This window comes from Sceloporus occidentalis, unplaced genomic scaffold (assembly GCF_023333645.1).
Source record: "Sceloporus occidentalis isolate IW3139 unplaced genomic scaffold, rSceOcc1.0.p SCAF_2, whole genome shotgun sequence".
NCBI lineage: Eukaryota > Metazoa > Chordata > Lepidosauria > Squamata > Phrynosomatidae > Sceloporus > Sceloporus occidentalis.
In genome coordinates, this window is record NW_028316982.1 from 266966602 (window position 1) to 266983225 (window position 16624).

The 16624-nt window shown below is 42.3% G+C and overlaps 1 protein-coding gene across 6 annotated transcripts in view; it reads left to right on the forward strand.

Moving 5' to 3' along the window:
• Positions 1 to 16624, forward strand: part of LOC149320104 (teneurin-4) — a 793050-nt gene that overhangs the window by 758926 nt on the left and 17500 nt on the right. For all 6 annotated transcript variants that reach the window (XM_089512941.1, XM_089512942.1, XM_089512944.1 and 3 more), the window contains 3 exons: positions 3933 to 4168; positions 8608 to 8904; positions 12418 to 14032. In XM_089512941.1, coding sequence (XP_089369067.1) covers positions 3933 to 4168; positions 8608 to 8904; positions 12418 to 14032 — 2148 coding nt within the window. The remainder of the gene's footprint in view (positions 1 to 3932; positions 4169 to 8607; positions 8905 to 12417; positions 14033 to 16624) is intronic.

A 16624-nucleotide genomic window follows, 5' to 3' on the forward strand; every position in this document is an offset into this window, starting at 1 on the left:
CTTAGATTTCCCAACCAAATTGCTCTAGTGACTCAGGACAGAGTCCCAATCTTGGGGAAGGGTTAGTAATAAATAGAGGTGGAGGAGAAGGACTCATCAAATTACTTATGATACTTAACAATTGATTTAAGCCTCATTTATTGAATTATGTCTACTTTGAGTTTGACTGAGCTCCCTCTTCATTTTAGGGCAAGATACTTAGAATTGTCAGCCAGACAGCTCTAATGCCTCACCAAACTAAAAACCCCAAAATTGCATAGGATGCATCCATGGCAATTGAAATAGAATGATAATGCTATAATATGTAGTATGAAAGGGACCTTAGTGACCAATAGTCCTGTCTGGAGGCCAGCCTACTCTCCTGTAGAAGCTCACAGTCAAGGAGTTTCCATAAGAAGGTTCACCCTGAGAACTGCCCTGAATAGTGATGTTCTAACTGGCAGTAACTAAGCCTTAGCAGAGATATTCCCAGCTATTAGAATGGAAAGACAAATGTACCAAGCTGTGATACCATCAGATGATGGTGGCTGCATCTGCACTGCAGAAATCATGCAATTTGACACCACTTTAACTGCAATGGGTCAGTGCTATGGAATTCTGGGATCTGTAATTTTATGAGACAGCTAGCTTTCTCTGTCCAAGCTCTGGTGCTACACCAAAACTACAAATCTCAGGATTCCTTAACTCTGAGCCATGGCACTTAAAGCGGTGTCAAACTGCATGATTTCTGCAGTGCAGATGCAGCTGAGGTTTCATGAAAGTGGGACAGCCCTCTGAGACATACCCTTGGGCCAAACTTGGCCCTCAGTGTAGCCCCAGGGTCCAAGGTTTCTATCTGGACTTACAGTTGGGTTGAGTATTATTTCTTACTTACACAAGCACTGAGAGATACAGTGAATTGGCTAACAGCTCACAATCCTTGAAAGCTGGAGAGGGCTCCTGTATCTTTAATGGTTGTATAGAAGAGGGAATTCCATCAGGTACTGCCTGTTACCTATTTACAGCAATGTATTCAAATCTTTTACTGTAAGCCTCAAGTTGAGTCTCAAGTCCTTGCAAAATACTTTCCAGTCAAGTCTCAAGTCTGGGAGCCAACTTTAATGGGGGGAAAGGAGATGGTGGGGGATAACTTTCAATAAATGGAAAATCAAGATTTTTATTTTGACATGCACAACTAAGTAAAAAAGAATAAATTATCGTAGGAAATCTGTCAAGACTGCATTTTAGAAAAATGAGATCTACTAAGCAGCCTGTCCCCTCCACACATTGAATGAGCCTTTTAAAGCTTTACCTAGAAGCAGCAGCAGGCTTTTCGAAAGCTTTAGAAGGATCCTTCCACCTCAAGCTCATTGCCTGTGAATGTGTTACACTACTGAACCAAGGCCAGCAAGTCGATCACTAAATATATATATAAATCACGGGTCGAGTAGAGTCAGTTTGTCATTTATTGCCAAGTCGAGTTCAAGTCGAAGCAACTTGACTCAAGTTGACATCAGTGTAACAACAAGCTATACTTGCTGAAATTCCAACCATTAAAGATACAGAAGCCCTCTCCTGTTTTCCATCTGGCGACCCTATAAATGACCTAAAGGTCAGAAATTATTGCAATTATGGCTGGCTGTGTTGCTTTTGTTGTTACCATTTGATGTCAGGATGCAGAGCTCACAGATTTGCGCAAGGGGAGACAGCACCTGCAGAAGAAAATGGAAGCAGGGCCAATGAGGAAAGAAAGCATTTGTATTTATTTGTTTCAGCTATACACATTTAGCCTTGGTAACAAAAAAGGGGTGGGGAAGGTGGATTTTGCAGAAGGAGTTGAAGGAAGTGCTTTTATTTCCAAGCCAAAGCCCATTCCTAATTGGCCCAGCTGGATTTAAGGAACATTAAATTGTCTGGCAAATGCTGGGATGGGAGTTTTGGCCCCACCTCGGGAGTCTAATTAAGCTGCAGCAACTGCCGGTCGGGGCTTCGCAAGGGAATTAATTGACTGCTGCGATTTCTGCAGCCAGAGAGGAAGGGTCTCTAATCATTGTCTTATGGTCAAGCATTTCAATATTCAGCCGATCAACAAAGCTGCATGGGGTGCGTCATTCCAAATCCAGAGTCAGAGAGGGGAGAAGTAAGGCATTGGTGGTGGACCTGTTTTAACCTATAAGAGAAAAATACACAAACCAGGATTCCTTATCTCACATACCAAGTGCTATTGATAGCATTTTTCAGGTGATAACCTCTTCATTGGCTGCCCATGCAAACACCCAGCATTATTAACAGCTTCTGAAGCCAGCCCTGTTTCAAATTCATCTCCTAATAGAAAGCTTTTAAGTTACGGCCAGTTTCTTTTCCTTTTCTCCTCCCCCCCCCCCTCTTATTTTTTTAATTAGCACATCTAATTAAACAAGACAGAGAACTTTGCTTAAAACTTCCTGGCAAGTTAGCTCTTCTGTACAGTTGATTTATATTCCAAGCACCTCTCTTGCACAACAGAACACAAGGAAGCATAATTGGGGTCCCCAAGTGGGTTGCTATCCAAACAGTGACAGAAAAAAGCCTAACAACAAGCCAGCATAATTTCAGCAACATTGCCATATCATGCACCATCATGTTTCACGGTGTGTTAGGGCAGGACTGGGGAAATGTGTGGCCTTTCAGATGTTGTTGGATTGCAGCTCCCATCAACCCAAGCCAACATAGCCATGCTAAGCATACTAGAAGTGAAAGTGCTGAAATGTATGTGGGGCACACTTTGCCCACCCCAGCACTAGGACCATGTGTCAATGCACTTCCCACCAACACCACCTTATAAAACCTGTGTGTATCCAGGTTTTGATGACTTGACAAGTAGACACACTCAAAAAGGAAGAGAGGTTATTCTTCTAGTTAAAGTGTTTTTTCCCCTCTCTTATCGTACTAGCAGTGCCATGGAAGGCTCTGTGCAGAACAGAAAAGAGAGATGATCTCTGCCTTATTAAAAAGTAAAGTTTCTGGTTAATCAAAACTACCATCTTCATTTAGCGCTGATCAGATTTAATCATGAGATGACATGTAACTGTTTAGGGGGTCATTCACACTACAGAAATAAACCAATGTGGAACCAGTTTATTTCCACAAAGTTCGCACTTGCCCCAACTGCACTTGGTGCAGTTTGCAGGGGGCGACTGGTGCATTTGACACCGGGTCCATTACCAGTTCTTTTTTTAAGAACTGCAATGATCTGCATCTCTAATAGTGTGAATAAGCTATCAGATCGATTTGGATTGTACTGCCACCGTTCCAGAAATGGAGGCACCTCGGTTTTGATCCAAAATGGTGGCAAGTGGGAACAGCAACCGAGTTTAAATACCCCAGAGAGAATCTGTGGCATAAAACATAGTGGGAACACTGAACCGATTCTGAATGGGTGCAGAGATGCAGATCTTATCATTACAAAAAAGGAAGTGTGAATGAGCCCTAAGTGGACATCTCTGCTTTCCCCCTGTAGTCCTTCTAAAATGGCAAGGAGGGAGAAAACACAAATCAGTTATAACAGTTCAAATAACCACTGTTATCAATATAAACTCAACCTAGTAATTGCCAGAGACAAAAGACTATTACTGTGAAGTCAAAGGCTTTCATGGCCAGCATCCATAGTTTTTTGGGGGTTTTTCGGGCTATGTGGCCATGTTCTAGAAGAGTTTCTTCCTGACATTTCACCAGCATCTGTGGCTGGCATCTTTCTCTGAAGATGCCAGCCACAGATGTTGGCGAAATGTCAGGAAGAAACTCTTCTAAAACATGGCCACATAGCCCAAAAAACACAAAAAAAACCCTATTACTGTGTTGTTGATGCTAAGATATTTTTCTTTGTGGGCCTCTCCTACCTTATATCTAATTTGCAGAAATTATTTTAGCTACAGAATTTTGCCCTCTGAGCCATTTTTTTCCTCTTCTTACAGACCAAGTGCGAAACAGCTATTACATCGGTGCGGATGGCTCCCTCCGGCTCATGCTGGCGAATGGCATGGAAGTAGCACTGCAGACCGAACCTCACCTGCTGGCTGGCACAGTTAACCCTACTGTGGGGAAGAGGAATGTTACCCTTCCCATTGACAACGGTCTTAACCTGGTTGAGTGGAGGCAGCGCAAAGAACAAGCAAGGGGCCAGATCACAGTATTTGGACGCAGGCTGAGGGTGAGTGGAAAAATCAAGCTGTGCCTGCCTCAGATTCCCATAATTCTGGCCTATAGTTCTAAGAACTGTAGTCCCAAAAAGTGACTATTACCAAGTTCTGCTGTTGTTACCATTTTATTTGGTACTTACAGAATCATAAAGTTGGAAGGGATTCCAAGTCCAATTCCCTACTATGCAGGAACAGACAGCTAAAGTAGTCTTGAGAGATCCATCTAATCTCTGCGTAAAGATCTTCAAAGACCAAGGCAGCTGTTGAACAGCTCATACTATCAAGCAGTAATGTATTCAAGTCTTTTACTCCATGTCTCTACCTTCAAGTCTCAAGTCAAGCCTCAAGCCCTTGCAAAATACTTTCAAGTCAAATCTCAAGTTGAGTCTCAAGTCTAGGAGCCAAATTAAACAGCAAAGAAGGAAGTGATGGAGAGATGTATATTGGGGGGGGGGGGGGGGGGGGTTAGTAACTAGAAAATCACAAATTTGTGTACAAAGCTAGGTAAAACAATCCCAGAGGGGAATAGCAAATGCATTAGGCAATGAGCTTGAGGCAGAAGAATCCTTCTAAAGTTCTTGAAAAGCTTTAGAAGGCTCCTCCAATCATCAATGGGGACAGGCTGCGGAGTAGAACTGAACCCCCACCTCAAACCCATTGCTTAACATTTTTGCTGTTTCTGGATGAAGTTAGTCCAGCAAAATCAGTCGCTAAAAACTGAGAAGTTATGAGTCGAGTCAAGGCAGTACATTTATTCCCAAGTCAAGCCAAGTCGATTCATTGAAGTGAGTTGAATCCAACTGGAGTCTGAGTCAATATCTCTGCTGTGAGGAAATTGTTTTTAATATTCAGATGAAATCTCCTTTCTGGTAATTTGAATCCATTGTTTCTTATCGGAATCTCACTCCATCTTCTTTGTAAAATTCCTTTAGCTACTTAAAGATAGTTACCACACCATCTTCTCTTCTCCAAGCTAAATATGGCCAGCTCACTGAGCTGCTCCTCACAGGTCTTGATTTTTTTTTTTTAATCATCTCGATCACCCTCTTTCCAACTTGTCAATACCATTATTGTAACATGGTTCCCAGAACTGGACACAGTATTCCACATCAGGTCTAACCAATGCAGAATGGAATGGTACCATGACTTCTCTCTATCTGGACGCTGTACTCCAAGGATGTTGTCATCATTGCATGTCTGGCTATAGGGACACAGCCAGCAGCTTCTCAAATACTGCCTACCTTCTGCCAGCCATTGCATTGCAAGATCTATTGCTGTGGATCTTGACTGCCCACAGGATAAAATGGAGTCCTATTAGATGGGAGATGTGGTGTAGTTCCACTTGAGCAGAACTTTCCACTACATCTCTCCATCCAGTATCTTACAACTATTTTAGTCACCCTGGGAATTGCACAAGGGTGGACTGAAATGGAATCTTCTTTCTGATGAGAAAACAACCCTCCATGAGGACTTTACTATAGCAAAGTAAGGTGAGAAATGGGGCCATGTCTTGAAGTGTCCTTCAAGAACAAGAATTTGAAGACTTGTGGGCTAAACTGCACAAGACATAGTGAGTTCATGGGTGATCTGGCCTTTTGGGGAAGCAATATTCAGGCTGACAGAACTATAAATTTGATTTCTCTAGCATATATGGGATAGAGAGCACAGGGACTTTTCCTTGCGGGAGATTCAAGAAGCATATGGCTAGTGAGGCACAGACTAAGGACTTCTTACACCAAGAGGCCTCAACAGATGGTGTTATCACTCTGCGCCTCACTACAGAAACATAGCCAGATGCTTCACAAATCTCCACCAGTAGTGTAATGGCTGTCAGAGGCAGCTATCACAGTGACACGGTAGGTACTGAAGAGAGTTTGTTTATTGCAGAGGGAGGAAAGGAATGCCAGTCTCTGCAGTGATACACACAGACCCACAGACAGATGAATTACATTTGCATATGCCACTAACAGGATGCCAACAAAAGAGTGAATTCATACAACCATGGGTGACAGATAAAAACTGCAGAGAGCAACTGCTGTAATGACTCTGCTCTCTGCTTATCTGCATAATGTCCATCCTCAGCTAGACGTACATCCAGATAATTGACACTTTTTCAACACAACTGGCATTAGAGTGATTGGGGAGAATGTCCTCTTCCAAATTCCTCTTGATGCTGTTTTTATAGCTTCCTTTGGACACACAGGAACTTCATGAGAATTATCTCTTGTTCTGTAACTGAGCATTAAGCCCAGGTATCACAAGCTATTCTTGGCCAAAGAGGGCAGGGATTTCTCATCTGGGCAGACAGGATCAATAAGACCAGAGCTAAGAAAACTAGCTCTTTTGTTTAGACTACAACTCCCAGAATCTCTAAGCTAGCATGAGCAGAGAAACTACAGAATTGTCACCCAAAAAAGTAGTGTTTGCACAATATGAATAGGACCAGGCTGACATGGAAGGCTCACAAAAATAGACATAAGGAGGTAGCATTGCCCCTCACAATTGTCTTCACTCTTTCCATAATTTCCCCAGACTTCTTGACACACTTCTTTGGGCTTTAATGCACCCAGTCCCACCATTTTGCAGGCTTGCAAACACCTTGAAATAGCCTTGCCAGCTTTCCTATATTTCTGTACCTCTAATTGGTCCTCTGCCTGTTACAGATTGATCGCCTTGCTCTTCAGCTGGGTTAAAAATCCATAATGAGCAGTTCTGCTTTGGGCCTTCTCTGTATCAAAAACCGCTTGCTCTTAACCCTGCTTTAGATAACGCCAGCTCCTTCACGCAAATGCAGACCTCTAAGTGCATGATGGATAAAGCCACCTCTCACTTGGGGAGCGCAAATGATGCCTTCACAGTTATGGAGCTGCCAGAGTCATTACTTTTGTTTATTTAACCTGGGACATGCAAGCGAAGGCTTGCCTCAATATTTCGTCCAGCGTCTGCCAGCAAGAGAGCCGCCATGGTTGTCACAATGACAGATTGTACCATTGTGCCCACAGAGATTCATTGCCAACTGTTAAGCCACTGCTTGGCTAATTGGAGCATCCTAACCTTATCGCTCTGCACCTCCAAAGCCAGGCTTCAAGCAACTTATTTAGTTTCTTTTGCCACAAAAATATAACCACACCACAGGCCTTGTGGTGTTTATTTAGCCAGGCAGTTGTGGTTCATTACTCCTAAAGCATAAGCACTTACTACAAGATGTTTTTGGGCTCTCAGTGTAGATTCTGTGGTACAAATCTCCATTTTCCCCCTCTCAGGCATGATAGCTTGCATTGCTGCCCAAGTGGGCCATTCTTTGTGTTGCACTACAGCTACATTCATACTGCAGAAATAATCCAGTTTGACCCCACTTTAACTGCCATGGTTCAGTGCTACAGAATTCCAGGAGTGGTTGTTTTTTGAGACTTTTAGCCGTCTCTGTCAGAGAGCTCCGGTGCCACAACAAGGATTCTGTAGCCCTGAGCCATGGCAGTTAAAATGGGGATTATTTCTGCAGTGCACATGCAGACTAAGCCATAGGTCCTTTCAGCAGCTGAGTGCAAAAGGAAATGCATAAGGCAATAAAAAGGGAAATAATGTTTTTATTTTCCTGTCTGGAAACCTTCATGGTGAGGGAGAGTGTGATACAGCACTGGGTTCTTCCAAGCTGTCTTTAAATGTGTGAGTTCTCACAAAATAGCTTGTAGAGTTTTGCCAGGTTTTCCTGGTTGTTATTGCCTCCACATCAATTTGTCCCATTCTTTTGGGTGTCAGTTTGTAGAGGTTTTTTTGATCAGCACTAGGGCTCTTCCAAAAGATTTCTTAAAGTTTGCTGAGACAAACTGATAGTGTGAAGGGCAATTTTCTTCTCCTTAAAAAGAAAAGAGTTATAGTGTTATAGTGCAAAAGAGGAATTTTTAGAATTTTAGATTATTTTTAAGGATGCATCTACACTGTAGAAATAGTGCTGTTTGACACCACTATAACTGCAATGGCTCCATCCTACAGAATCCTGGGTTTTTCTAGGTTTTATTTTTTTTTTTTTTTATTTTTTTTTTTTTTTGAGGCACCAGCATTCTTTGGCAGAAAACACTAAAGTCCTTATAAAACTGAATCCCAGGATTCCATAGTATGGAGCTACGGGGCTTAAAGTGGTGTCAGTGTAGATGCACCTTTATCTCTCGCTCTGTGTGTGTACTGTTCAAGCCATTGTTGCACGTGTTATAAACCACTTACTGAATCTATTTGTGTAATTGTTATAAACCACTTAATGAATCTATCTGGAGGACTGAGCTGTGTGTTTTAATTACTGTTTTACTTTTCTTCTTCATTTATTATTTTCTTCCTAAAAATCTACAGTATTTATCACCTTCCTCAGAAAAACTGGTTAGCTGTTTTAAAATGTGACTAATATTTTACCCTCTCAGGCTTTCACGTTCTTATTCTTGTCCTGTTTCTGTTGAAGGTTCACAACAGAAATTTGCTGTCCCTTGACTTTGATCGTGTGACAAGGACAGAGAAGATCTATGATGACCATCGTAAATTCACCCTGAGGATCCTGTATGACCAGGCTGGCCGGCCCAGTCTTTGGTCTCCGAGCAGCCGGCTGAATGGTGTGAATGTCACATATTCCTCTGGTGGGCATATTGCTGGGATCCAAAGGGGAACCATGTCAGAAAGGATGGAATATGACCAATCTGGAAGGATTACATCCCGAATTTTTGCTGATGGCAAATCGTGGAGCTACACCTATTTAGAGAAGGTGAATGGCACTTCTGAAAAATATTCTGAAAAACTGGTGCTTATGCTCCATCTGTTCCAGTTTGGCAGAGATAGTCCCAATTAATCCTTTGTCATCTCATTTTTCTAGCTGCTTTTAAAATGTCCCAGTTTCTGTCTCCTCCTCCCACTTTCTCCTGTGTCCTCAGCTTACTTCAGTTGCTGCAAAGTAAGTTCAGGTTCAAAAGTAATTTGTACTCCATTTATTCAGCAAGGGGGAAACACAGGAGGGGAGCAGAATCTTTCCCTTCCCTGTAGACCCAAGCAAAAGCAAACTGCTGCAGCCTCTTCTAGCATATGTATTCTTCCTCATTAATAACCTCTGCCTTCTTAATGTTGCTTGGCCTCATGCGTCTCAGTTTTCATCCATGAAATATTCTCCCACTATGGGACCTAGAGTACTTTGCAATATAGGTTAAAGCAAAACAGCTAAAACAGTAGACAGTACAAAAGTTTAAACGTATTAAATAATTACAGTCGGCCTTCTGTATCCATGGATCCTTTATCCAAAGATTCAAGCATCTACAGCTTGAAAATATTTCAAAAAAGTATAAATTCCAAATAACAAAGCTTGGTTTTGCCATTTTATTTAAAGGACACCATTTTACTATGCCACTGTACTGTATTTAATAGGACTTGAGTATGCATGGATTTCGGTATCTACGGGGGTCCTGAAACCAAAACCCAGCGGATAATAAGGGCACCCACTGTAATTCAAATGAAATATTAATTTAAAACAATTAAAAATACCTTAAGCACATATTTTTTTTAAAAAAACACATCCATTGCATAATCTTCTAACTCAACCATTTAACGGCTGAAGACTAAATAGAAAGGTCTTTGCTTGCTGGTGAAAAGAGAGAAGAGAGGGGGTCAGCTGAGACTCCCTTGGGAGAGAGTTACTGAAGTACTGAGAAGGCTTTTTCCTGTGTTCTCATCAGCTGAGTTGGTGAGAGGGTAGTGGGATGGAGAGAAAGCCCCCCACACATGTAAAGATTAGAAGATTCAGACAGGTTCATATGGGGAGAGAAAAGCTTTCCAATAGTCTAGACCTAAGCCATATAGGACTTTATTGGCCATAACCAGCACTTTAATCTCAGAGTTGATTTGTAATAGTATCAAGAGGATTCTGGTCATGAGTGTAGTGAGCATCAGTCATATCCTGCACAAGCTAGAAAGATAGAATTTGTCTGCCAGTAAATCCGTGTATTCTTAATTTTGAGTGGAATAATTTCCCCCTTCTTCTAGCTTTTTGGATAATTCATTGTCACCAATAGATTATCAGTCAACTGCACATTCATTGAGTTAATATGAATCTGGGAAAATGTGCTTGTTTCAGAATCTAGATTTATTGCTTCAGTGAAATTTTAAGGCAAGAGCATAGGAAGGAGAATAAAAATGCCAGAGTCTAGAAGACATTTTTCAGTGCTCAAAAAACCAGGAGATATTTCTAGCTGTGTAACTACAGGAGGGGGCAAAAAGAGGGCATTCCCCACCCAAACAAGAATTCTGTCCTGCAAAATGAAATTTGCCTTCAGTCTCCCAATTTAAGACATAGGAGTAATGTAAAATGTAGCATTTAGAAATATAGTGTGCCCACGTTATACGCGGCCGCGCTGTACTCGGCTTCCAGCTGGGAGCCGCTCCGGAAAAGCTTCTTCAACGCCCCGGAAGGAACAATGGAGTGCACGCCAGTGGCGCACACCCCACAGCATGCCGGGTGCGAGCCACGGGCATGAGCCCCATTGTTTCCAATGAAGCTTGAGCTTACTCAGAACTTCCATTACGTGGCGGGGTCTGGAATGGATCTCCCACGTAAGGGAAGGGCCAACTGTACAGTTTAGGCATCCAAAGAAAAGGGTCAAGCAGAGTGACCAAGGGAATGCTGACACAGCACAGAGAAGAGTTTCAGGTGTGAATGCTTTTCAGCATCTCGGAAATGCTGGAAATTTGGGAACTGAAGAAAAATTTCATGGGGGGATACAATCACTATATGGAAAGCAAGTGCCCTCATTTTGCCCCCTCCCTGGATATGTTTCCACCCTTTTTAGTTCCATAAACCGGGGGGAAATGGAAATTGTCAAAGATTACAAGATGTTGTAATGACTGGAAGTCACTTTTGTAGTTACAAATGTATATCCCAAAGTTATGGACTCCTAACTAATTTGTATTCATGGTCTGTGAGGACTTTGTCCCACCACAATATTGCTAGTTTAAGAATGGAAGCTTACCAGTTTGGCACCAATTCTTATCACACTTTTCCCCACAATGCTCTGTGGTCATGTGAAATTTTCCAAATGCCAAATTTGGCCAAATGCCACTTTCCAGGAGGAAGTGGGGGGGAAGCGATTGCAGCCACCAGCTTTCTCCCGTGTGAATATGCACACAACTGGCTTTGAGAGGCAATTGCCAGCTGCGATCATTCCTCCTCCACCCCTCCCAAAGTATGGAGGTTCATGCAGCAGTCCCACACAAGCAATCATGGTCACTGACCACCTCCTGAAGCCGGTTGCTTTGGGAAGCTGTTGTGGGCTGTAGCTGCTGTGTGGGAAGGAGGAGAGGGGGAGCAGAATACAGCCACACCATGTGACTGCCTGAGAAGTGGAACTGCAGCACAGCGGAAGGAACCTATTGGAGAAAAGCAGTAATGGAATAGCAGTAAGACTGAGAGCCTATTGATGGGTTTTGCCTGTCCATTAGAAGGTGCAAGGCAACAGCAGGACAGACACTATGTCATGTGAGATGTACTGGCCAAAGATACTTTTATCCTGTTAAAAATTCATCTTTTAGCCTTGTGTGATAATGTCCTGAGTATTTATGATTGTGCCATGATTGGTACAATTGCAATCCTGCTTTACAGCTGCTGTGAATGGTGGAGGTCTGTTCTCTTGGCAAACAGGGCACAGCATTCGGATATTTCCATATAGTCCTGCCAGCAATCTCCAGTGTGAAGAGGAATTGCAACAGGAAACTTGCTTTTGATTGTCGCACCAGAAATTGTTTGCTATGTTGGATGTCAGTCTGCTGTGTCTCAACTGACAGGAGAAAAGAGATCTATTGTTTGATGGCAAGTAAAGCAGGATGGTGGATGGGTCATGCCAGGAGATATTATATTTAATTAAGGCCCAAAACATTGGCCAAATAAGCCGCTTTGGGTGTGTGGTGTTCAAACAGCGCATGCCTCCAAAGTAGACAGAGGTTGCCCTGATGCTGCGCTCTGGTCCAAAGGAGCAGAAAAAAAACCAGCTCCTGGCCATGATGCTTGGAACCTGCGGCAGTAGCCAGCTTTGTGAGCAGGCCATGCACTCGCTGCAGTTCCAACTTAATCATGTCCGAAGCAGCCAGAGACCACTCCTTCCCAGCCATTTGCTCCGCACCTATGTAACGATCAGTGATCTCATGCAGTGTTTTTAAAATGTTCCTGCCTGAAAAGGGTCAGATTTCTAATCAATATAAAATGACCATTTCTAACTATTTTTTTCTCTCCTGATTACAGTCCATGGTACTGCTCCTTCACAGCCAGCGGCAGTATATTTTTGAATTTGATAAGAATGACCGCTTGTCATCCGTGACCATGCCCAACGTAGCCCGACAGACATTGGAAACCATCCGCTCCATTGGCTATTATAGAAACATCTATCGTCCCCCAGAGGGTAATGCTTCGGTCGTTGAGGATTTCAATGAGGAACGGCAGCTCCTGCATACTTATCATTTGGGAACGGGGCGGCGTGTCATCTATAAGTATGGCAAACTGTCAAAACTGGCTGAAATGCTTTATGACACAACCAAAATCAGCTTCACCTATGATGAAACTGCAGGCATGCTGAAGACCATAAACCTGCAAAATGAAGGGTTCACCTGCACCATCCGTTACCGGCAGATTGGACCTCTCATTGATCGGCAGATCTTCCGTTTCACAGAAGAAGGCATGGTGAATGCCCGCTTTGACTACAATTATGATAACAGCTTCCGGGTAACCAGCATGCAAGCCGTGATCAATGAGACCCCATTACCCATTGACCTCTACCGGTATGATGATGTATCAGGTAAAACAGAACAATTTGGCAAATTTGGGGTTATCTATTATGACATCAATCAAATCATCACTACAGCTGTTATGACCCACACTAAGCATTTTGATGCCTACGGTAGGATGAAGGAAGTGCAGTATGAGATATTCAGGTCTCTCATGTATTGGATGACTGTACAGTATGACAACATGGGGAGAGTAGTGAAAAAAGAATTGAAGGTTGGCCCCTATGCAAACACCACAAGATATTCATATGAGTATGATGCTGATGGTCAGCTGCAGACTGTGTCAATCAATGAGAAGCCCCTTTGGCGGTACAGTTATGACCTCAATGGGAATCTCCATTTGCTGAGTCCTGGCAACAGTGCCCGCCTCACTCCACTGAGATATGATCTCAGGGACAGGATTACAAGATTAGGTGATGTGCAGTATAAAATGGATGAAGATGGCTTCTTGAGACAAAGGGGAAATGACATTTTTGAGTACAATTCTGCCGGGCTGCTCATCAAGGCATACAACAAAGCCAGCAGCTGGAGTGTAAAATATCGTTATGATGGACTTGGAAGAAGGGTTTCAAGCAAAACCATCCATGGCCATCATTTGCAGTTTTTTTATGCAGATCTCACCAACCCCACCAAAGTCACCCATCTGTACAATCACTCCAGTTCTGAGATAACATCCCTCTATTATGACCTTCAAGGCCATCTCTTTGCCATGGAGTTAAGCAGTGGAGATGAATTTTACATTGCTTGTGACAATATTGGGACTCCTTTGGCTGTCTTCAGTGGAACAGGCTTGATGATCAAGCAGATCCTGTACACCGCTTATGGAGAGATCTATATGGACACTAACCCAAACTTTCAAATCATAATTGGCTACCATGGAGGCCTGTATGACCCCCTCACCAAGCTCATACATATGGGGAAAAGAGACTATGATGTTCTAGCCGGCCGATGGACCAGCCCAGACCATGACATTTGGAAACGTCTAAGCAGCAACAACATAATGCCTTTCAATCTTTACATGTTCAAGAATAACAACCCTATTAGTAACTCTCAGGATATCAAGTGCTATATGACAGGTAACATACATTATTGGACAATTGTCCATCTGTCAGACATTGATTGTTGTTGTTATATGCCTTCAAGTTGTCTCCGACCCATGACAGCCCTAGGGTGAACCTATCACAAGATTTTCTGGGGCTGAGAGTGACTTATCCAGGGTCACCCAGTAGGTTTCTATGGTTGAGTGGGGACTCTAACCTGATCTCCAGATTCATAGTCCAGTACTCAAACCACTACACCACATTGATACAAGGGATCTTTTGCATGTAAAGCATGTGCTTCACCACTGAGTTTTATTGCTTATCTTTAGAATGGGAACTACATTTCAGTACAATTAGCTTACAGTTGTAAACCGCTTAGACACTGCTTAGGCGGTATGAAGCGGTATATAAATGAAGCTTGTTTGTTTTTTTGTTTACATGCATTGCATGACTGAGTTTCTGAGTCCCATCTCTGGCATTTCCAGTTAAAAGCAGCAGAGATCAACTGTTGAGAAAGACCTCTTTCTGCCTGTAACCTCAAGAGCCACTGCCACTCAGAGTAGACATTCTACAGAAGGGGAAATGTTTAACTATTTTAAGGTTCACAAATGGAGCCTGATAATAGATTGAAAGCAACAACTTATTTAATGATGCAGTGTTGAGTGGACCTTGGCTTAAAAGCCAAAGTGATTAAACCAGCTTTGTATAGAATAAGCAGTTAAGTCAACTTTATATAGAATGCTTACAGAAACATACAGTGGCAGGAACTGGCCAGGATAAAACGATGCAAAGGGTTCTTGTAGCACCTTTGAAACTGAGAGAAAGAAAGTGATAGCATAAGCATTTGGAGACTAAATCTGCTGCATCAGATGATCAGATGAAGTGGATTTAGGAGATTACTACATGCAGCTTTTAAACAGCAATTAGAATTGGGAGGGAAAGTGCCTTTGGCAATACTTATTGCACTATGTCACCTCCGACCCATAGCTCCTGTGTCTCCGAAGCATGGTTAGAGCTTTATTATTATTTTTTTATAAAGCGCCATAAATCTTTCATTTTCATTGACACGGAAAACCCATCAATAAACTCCCAACTGTGCTGCAGTCCCATTAGTCCTCAGCTGCAAAATGTCACTGCTGTCTCCTTCTCTCCCTTTGTCTCCCTTCCCCCTTGCTATTTCCAAGCAGGCTGATTCTATTTACGTTTTTTCTATTTTTTTTAATTTAAATCACAGTAGGTTGTTGTTGTTGTTAACCACCCTCGAGTCGATCCCAGCTTTTGACAACCCTGTGGATAAAACATCCCCAAAGTTCCTTGTCCTCCACTGCTCTGCTTAGGTCCTGCAAATTCATACCCGTGACCTCCCTAATAGAGTCTATCCATCTGGCATGTGGTCTTCCTTTCTTTCTACGTCTTTCCACCTTTCCTGGCTTTATTATCTTTTCTAATGCTTCCCATGATATGTCCAAAGAACAACAGCCTCAACTAGATCATCTTGGCTTCCAGGGAGATTTCAGGCTTGATCATCACAGTAGCAGAACTCCAAAATTGCAAAAAAAAAAAAAAAAAAAAAAAGTGAAAATAAAAAGAAATGCAAACAAAAAATTTTAAAACCCAAAAGCGGCCTGAGCTAGGGCTGGGAGGCATGATTGAGGGGAGTGCAGAAGAGACTGCAATGGCAGAAACAGCCCCAGTTGTGCAATTGCAGAGATGTGTGATAATGACTGCTCTCAAACCCGTATATTTCCATTTTTGTTAACTAACAAAATTATAATGATAACTGGGCTCGCGTGGTAAGGTCTTTTCATCTACAAAAGCTTATGCTCCCAACTTCTTTCTCTCAGTCAGTCTCAAAGGTGTGACAAAATCACTTTGCATACTGATCCAGGCTAATACAGCTATGTCTTTGAATACCAACAAAAAACTATGACATACATTTTCACCAATAAGGAACCAGCACTGTTTCAATGATGTACATCACAGTTGTGCTTTATAGCTTATCTCAGTGTCTTAGATGTTATTGTATCAGCAGAACATGTCAGGATGTTTTGAGACATGGCTAAGAATGTTTTGTACATGTTTAAATTAATTTGAAATCATTAGAACCTTAAAATATTCATACCGTTTTCTTCAACATGGCTCCATCGCACGTAGGCCTTATGGTCACCTTGGCTGCATCCGTACTGCAGAAATAATTCAGGTGGACACCACTTTAACTGCCATGGTTCAATACTATGGAATTCTGGGAACTGTAGTTTTGTGAGATATTTAGCCTTTTCTGTCAGAGAACTCTGGTGCTACAACAAAATACATTTCTCAGAATTCTATAGAACAGAGTCATGGCAGTTAAACCAATGTCAAACTGCATTATTTCTGCAGTGTGAATGCAGTTTTTCTGACATGTCCCCTTCACTAGGCTGCATGGACAAGAAATCTGGTATAATGCAGCTTCCTGTGTCCTAGTCATATCACCTACCATATTATCTTTCTAATGCACCACAATACTATAAGTGGTATTCAAACTTTTTACCCTTGGGACCCCTTTTTACATCTACATGCAGACTTTGCACCCTCTCCCCACTTGACATAGTATATGAATTAACATGTGTTTATTTGTGGTGCAAATTT